This window comes from Gymnodraco acuticeps, unplaced genomic scaffold (genome assembly GCF_902827175.1).
Source record: "Gymnodraco acuticeps unplaced genomic scaffold, fGymAcu1.1, whole genome shotgun sequence".
Lineage (NCBI taxonomy): Eukaryota > Metazoa > Chordata > Actinopteri > Perciformes > Bathydraconidae > Gymnodraco > Gymnodraco acuticeps.
The window spans coordinates 2,924,664-2,931,864 of NW_022990235.1; the positions used below are offsets into that span (position 1 = coordinate 2,924,664).

General features: G+C 41.9%; 1 protein-coding gene across 1 annotated transcript in view; it reads left to right on the plus strand.

Annotated features, from left to right (window-relative positions):
• The first annotated feature begins 5,156 nt into the window (after positions 1-5,156).
• LOC117548125 (sodium- and chloride-dependent GABA transporter 2-like) overlaps positions 5,157-7,201 on the plus strand; it is a 35,540-nt gene continuing 33,495 nt past the window's right edge. The window contains exon 1 of the mRNA XM_034219159.1: positions 5,157-5,204. Coding sequence (XP_034075050.1) covers positions 5,200-5,204 — 5 coding nt within the window. The 5' untranslated portion in view covers positions 5,157-5,199. The remainder of the gene's footprint in view (positions 5,205-7,201) is intronic.

A 7,201-nucleotide genomic window follows, 5' to 3' on the forward strand; every position in this document is an offset into this window, starting at 1 on the left:
CTAAAGATTGTAGTCAGGGAAATCAGTTTGACATATTGAACTAATAACAAATCACCTCTGGCTGTCAGAGAACTCTCTGCTCCATAGCTTCTATTGGATGTCAAATCACATGTACATTTTACATTTATATTCAATTTAATATTCCATCCCTCACATACTTTTGTTTATATAATAACTTATTTAGTTTTTCTTGTTATGCTGCTGCAACACAAACATTTCCCAAATTGGGATCAATACAATAATATCTTAATTAATTAAGAAATATAACCAGGGCTGCACATAACTGGTGCGCATGCGCACCTCCGCCAAAAAAAGAGCACCGGTCATTTGAAAAAAGGCGCATTTGCGTACCAAATTGAGAGAGGGAGAGAGAGAAGGGAGAAGAGAGGAGAGAGGGAGAAAGATATTTGCGAGTTGCATATGAACTCAGGGTCGGCCCGTAGCACTGGCGTTATAGATGTTCGCCTTGGGCGCCAGATCTGGGGAGGCGCTGCGCTGGCAGCTCTGGGAGGGAAAAAAACATTTTTGACCATTGGGGCTTGACTTATTGGTTATGTTCACATACTTATTTGATTACATCCACTTGTCTAAGATGACTACAGAGACTTTCGACCCAAAACCAGCTGTTGACTTGTGGGTGCAAGCAGCTAATCACAGACTCAACCAGAGAGAAAGAAGTAGGCCTACATCATCAGCTACCATGTCTGACCGAGAGGAAGACAGTGAGGAGAACAGTCAGGAGGGTAGTGATGACAGTTTGTAGGATTACTGGTCGTGCTAATGTTGTCTTGTGTTCACCTCTGCATGTGTTCTGTGTTCACCTCTGCATGTGTGTTCAGTGCCGTGTGTCTGGCAAATAAAGTCAAGACCCCCTCAAAAGTTACGGTTTATTTCATTTTAAGGATGAGCACCAAGCAACATCTCCAGGTGCTCCTTTGAGAACCAGGGCAAAAAAGTTATGTGCACCCCTGCATATAACCCTTTTAGAAGTTAAGTTAGAGTCCTTTGTTTTGGGCATGTCATTTTCGAGCCTGAAACCTGAAAAACAGGGTCGGCCCGTAGCACTGGTGTTATAGATGTTCGCCTAGGGCGCCAGATCTGGGGAGGGGCTGCGCTGGCAGCTCTGGGAGGGAAAAAAAAACATTTTGACCGTTGGGGCTCATCCTGATTTTCGGCCTTGATGTAACAATATTCATAATTAAGTAAATGTAACACCCTTTTCACCCCGGTTACACGTTTCATTTGCCCTGTACGATGGGCGCTGTAAGTGATGAAAATTGGGGATGTTGGCTTATCTGGCGCCCGCAGCTCACAGCCAAAATGCGAGTGAGCGAGGGAGAGAGAGAGGGTGCACCATACAATAATGTGGAGGAGAGCTCTCTCCAGTCAGACTGAGAGGCTGATACTACAGCTCAGTGAGGTAAAGGACTCTTGAGTGTTTAGATAGTTCACTTTAGTCTAAGTTCAAACAGTTTGGTCACAATTTATGTAAACACATATTTCCAAGGCACTCCTTTATAATTATTGGGATAAACAGGTTTGAAATCATTCCAACGCATACTATAGGACAGTAACCAAAAATATCCTTTAAAACTGTAGAGATAAAAAATGCATAAATAAATAAATGTTAGGTAAAAATAAGATATGAATGAACAACACAAATACAATAAGCTACATTCATTTGTTATTGGCTATGGTAGGTTATTGGTTATGTTCACATACTTATTTGATTACATCCACTTGTCTAAGATGACTACAGAGACTTTCGACCCAAAACCAGCTGTTGACTTGTGGGTGCAAGCAGCTAATCACAGACTCAACCAGAGAGAAAGAAGTAGGCCTACATCATCAGCTACCATGTCTGACCGAGAGGAAGACAGTGAGGAGAACAGTCAGGAGGGTATTGATGACAGCTTGTAGGATTACTGGTCGTGCTAATGTTGTCTTGTGTTCACCTCTGCATGTGTGTTCAGTGTTCACCTCTGCACGTGTGTTCAGTGCCGTGTGTCTGGCAAATAAAGTCAAGACCCCCTCAAAAGTTACAGTTTATTTCATTTTAAGGATGAGCACCAAGCAACATCTCCAGGTGCTCCTTTGAGAACCAGGGCAAAAAAGTTATGTGCACCCCTGCATATAACCCTTTTAGAAGTTAAGTTAGAGTCCTTTGTTTTGGTCATGTCATTTTCGAGCCTGAAACCTGAAAAACAGGGTCGGCCCGTAGCACTGGCGTATAGATGTTCGCCTAGGGCGCCAGATCTGGGGAGGGGCTGCGCTGGCAGCTCTGGGAGGGAAAAAAAAATGTTGACCGTTGGGGCTCATCCTGATTTTCGGCCTTGATGTAACAATATTCATAATTAAGTAAATGTAACACCCTTTTCACCCCGGTTACACGTTTCATTTGCACTGTACGATGGGCGCTGTAAGTGAATGAAAATGGGGGATGTTGGCTTATCTGGCGCCCGCAGCTCACAGCCAAAATGCGAGTGAGCGAGGGAGAGAGAGAGGGTGCACCATACAATAATGTGGAGAGGAGAGCTCTCTCCAGTCAGACTGAGAGGCTGATACTAAGCTCAGTGAGGGTAAAGGACTCTTGGGTGTTTAGATAGTTCACTTTAGTCTAAGTGTTCAAACAGTTTGGTCACAATTTATGTAAACACATATTTCCAAGGCACTCCTTTATAATTATTGGGATAACAGGTTTTGAAATCATTCCAACGCATACTATAGGACAGTAACCAAAAATATCCTTTAAAACTGGAGAGATAAAAAATAAAAAATGCATAATAAATAAATGTTAAGCTAAAATAAGATATGAATGAACAACAAATACAATAAGTTACATTCATTTGTTATTGGCTACGGTTGGTTATTGGTTATATTCACATACTTATTTGATTACATCCACTTGTCTAAGATGACTACAGAGACTTTCGACCCAAAACCAGCTGTTGACTTGTGGGTGCAAGCAGCTAATCGCAGACTCAACCAGAGAGAAAGAAGTAGGCCTACATCATCAGCTACCATGTCTGACAGAGAGGAAGACAGTGAGGAGAACAGTCAGGAGGGTAGTGATGACAGTTTGTAGGATTACTGGTCGTGCTAATGTTGTCTTGTGTTCACCTCTGCATGTGTTCTGTGTTCACCTCTGCATGTGTGTTCAGTGCCGTGTGTCTGGCAAATAAAGTCAAGACCCCCTCAAAGTTACGGTTTATTTCATTTAAGGATGAGCACCAAGCAACATCTCCAGGTGCTCCTTTGAGAACCAGGGCAAAAAAGTTATGTGCACCCCTACATATAACCCTTTTAGAAGTTAAGTTTAGAGTCCTTTGTTTTGGGCATGTCATTTTCGAGCCTGAAACCTGAAAAAACAGGGTCGGCAATTGTAATAACAATAAGACAATAAGAAATATGAAGTTAACTGTAAGGAATGGCTCATTCTTTTTTAAATAGACAAAACTATTACTGTATTTCAATATCTCACATCTGAAAGTTTAATTTAAAAGAAGAAGAGGCCCCAAAAATAAAGATTGGTATATCAATAAATGTAGTTGATTTGTCTTTTTAATTGTTTAAAGTAGATAGAACTGGTACTTAAGAGTTTGAATACAGTCTGGTTGCGGAGGAGGCACACAGGTAAGAGCATATAGCTACCATCACATGTAACTAAGCTTGACTTGAATTTATTAAAAGTATAATTAAGTAACAGCAACACAATCAATAACAAAAATCATGCAAAATGTGAATCTTTGCTGGATCCACTGTTGAATTTACCACATATTGTATATTTTAGAAACCTTTAGGCATTTATAGATTTGTATACAAGTAATATCCCAAAACTAGTGTGGGCCGGTTCTGTAGCAGGGGCCATGGCTGCATGGGCCAGTTCTGTAGCAGGGGCCATGGCTGCATGGGCCAGTTCTGGAGCCGAAACTGGAGTTGGGACCATGGCTACTGGGGCCGGTACTGAAGCCGGAACCATGGCTGCTGGGCCAGAGCCATGGCTGCTGGGGCCGGTTCTGGAGCCGGAACCATGGCTGTGGGGACCGGTTTGGAGCCGGAACCATTGCTGCTGGGCCCGGTACTGGGGCCGGAACCATGGTTGCTGGGGCCAGAACTGGGACCGGAATCATGGCTCTTGGGGCTCGGGCTGCTAGCCTGGACTTGCGACTCCTTCTCTTGGAAGCCGCCTGAAGGCTCCGTGGACCTCCAAAAGCCAGACGAGTTCCAGAAAACGACTCCTGGACAGGAGCAGGAACTGGGGAAGCAGGTTGACTCCAGACGGAACACACCGAGACGTTTGTAGTCAGCAGGCTGGAAATCACACACCCAGAGGAAGTTCAAAATCCAGCCAGGTAAGAATTTCACCAAGTCTGGTTTCTCCATAGCCAACCGGTGCGCCTCTACCAGATCGGCCTCCTTCTGCAGAACACTGGATGCTCCCTTCCACCAATCATAGCAGCCAGCCAAATAAAAGGACAAATGTTGTAGTTCCACCTCCAATGGATCATCTGCTGGGTCCATTTCTGGTCGGTTCGTACTGTCACGGTTTGAGTGAAGGAAGCAGGACCCAAATGCAGATAACCCTGATAAACCTTTATTTCAAGGATAACTGTAACGGTTTGAGTGAAGGAAGCAGGACCCAAATGCAGATAACTCTGATAAACCTTTATTTCAAGGATAATGAACTTAACTCAGACAAAACAGAACACTCACCGGTGAACTCAGTCACCAACAAAAGACTAACCGACATAGACAGAAGAAAAACCAGAACTTAAATACACACAAGACTAATCATACAAACAAGACACAGGTGAGGAGGGAGGAGAACACACAGGGACACCAGGTGCACACAATCGGGTAATCAGACACACCAGGGTTGCGTTCCAATAGTCCATTTAGCTTAGGAACCTTCCTAACCAAGTGAAATGACCTGCAAGTCCCTCAGTGGCAGCCATGATAAGTGCGTTCCAATTCTCCAAATGAAAGGAAAGGAGGTTTCAAACTTCCTTTATAACCTCCTTTAGCTTAGGAACCACTGGACCTCCCTAACCGAAAGGAGAGGAGAAAATGCTGCCCCATAATGCATTGCAGCCGCAGCATTTGTCGTCACTCAACAGTCGGCCGTTCACGGAAACAACCGATTATGACCGAGATATGATATCATGAAAGTTACGGTGCTTATTAAGCATTTTAAAACGTATGAGGTAAGTTGCCAAAGTGCTTTTTCTGAACGTTCATCAGTATTATAATCAAAAAGAGAAATATGAACGTTAGTTTTTACTGAAATTATCAAATAAAGTCAACATCTCACAGTTTTACTGAGCTGTGTGGAGTTTGTTCAACTTTTAAAAGATGTTTGAATGGTGACACAGTGATAGATGGTAAGGACTAACGTTTATAATAAATACATTTGTATTGATTTTAAGATATTTTCATACAATCATACGTATTGGGATCATTTGTATTAATGTGGACCGGAGGGAGAGGGTGACGAGCATAAGTTTCACTTTCCTTTTTTATTTCAATTCCAACTTTGGTCATGAAGAATATGTTTCTCTGTTGTCCACGTTCATAAAGCATAAAGCAACAGCATCAGAGCACGGTGAGTCTCTAGATGAGTTTACAGTAGTCTGTGGTTCTTATTGAACATCCATGTTGTAGTCCGCTGTATAGACAAATGTAATTTCCATAGTTTCCCCACAGCAGCAGACGCACATTCATGACGTCCGCTGGCGCATCATAAACACGTCGGATAGTGAAAGTGCATTCGGATTTTCTAAAGTACCGCAGTCTCTTCTCCTAAGTCCTTTTGAATTCTGCTATCCACTATCCCTTAACCCTTTGATGTTTCACTCAGAGGTCAAGGAATAGGAGATAGGGTTAGAATTTAGGAGCTAATTTTTGGATTATCGGAACGCAACCCAGGGAAACTGACAGGGAACCACAGACAGATCTAAACAAGACAAAACACAACGCAGACAGAAAACCAAAGACAGATCTAGACAAGACACAACGCAGACAGAAAACCAAAGACAGATCTAGACAAGACAATACACAACACAAACAGATCGTGACATTACATGAGAATCGTGACAGAAATAAATGATTAAATAGACCTACAGCAAAGAAAAAGTCCAAACAAAGCAGTACAAAATTAAACCAAAACATTATTTAAATGTCGAATAGGGAAATGTTTGGAAATTAAATATATGAGTAGGTAAAATTAGTTGAATATAAATGTTTGAAAATATAGATTGCAATATGCCTCCATATGTTGTTATTTAAATGATGTAATAGAAAGAAAATAGTGCAATTTAGGTCCATCATCTGTTCATCGGAGTGACAGGCTATGGGGAAAACATATTCTTGTGTATGGTAGTTTTGGCTCAAAGTGACCTTTAGTTAACAATCATTACAAACAATACACCAACAACCTATCGTTACACTTGAAGTGTGTTGCCTCAGCTGTGACGGCAGCTGTGTTTCTTTGAACTCGAATGCCACCGTACAGCCTCACTTTGGCGAAGGAAGATCATGCATTAACAATCTTGTAACTTATACCTTATATTTGAAAGCATCCTTGTGCCACAACATCAAAAAACAGCACAGACATGGTAAGTGATTTGCTGGTTAACATAGTGAAGAATTAAAATATTCCTTCAGGGGTTAGTGAGAGACCAAAACTGAGTAAAAATGGTTGAATGTTGGACTTGAATCACGACTCAAGGAGATTGGTGTGTTAATAGTTGCCATATTAACTTAAGTTGTGATCGGTCAAATTGTGTGTTTTCAACTTGTTGCCGCTGTCCCCAGGGGGTAAAACAAATCTAATAATGCAGGCATACACTACAAATAATTAAAGAAGAACTCATGCTCTTAAGCTATTAAAACTTTAGGCGGGGCAGGACCTTCAACCAATAAAAACAAATAATACCAATATATTTATAAAACAAAAATATAAATATCACATTTAATGCACAGAACAGACACGGTTTTGAGTTTGTCTATGCTTCACATACTGCATAATTTGGGATGCAGTATGTAAAGCATACAACGTGTGTTAAAATCATGCCATTTGGATCTTACATAAAGTAGTGCTTGAGGGCTTTGAATGTTGGCCCTCAGGGTGCCGGTATGTGACACAGACAGCCGCAGCAGGAGGGAGAGAAAGAGTCACTGTGGGTCACCAGCTGTGTCTTTC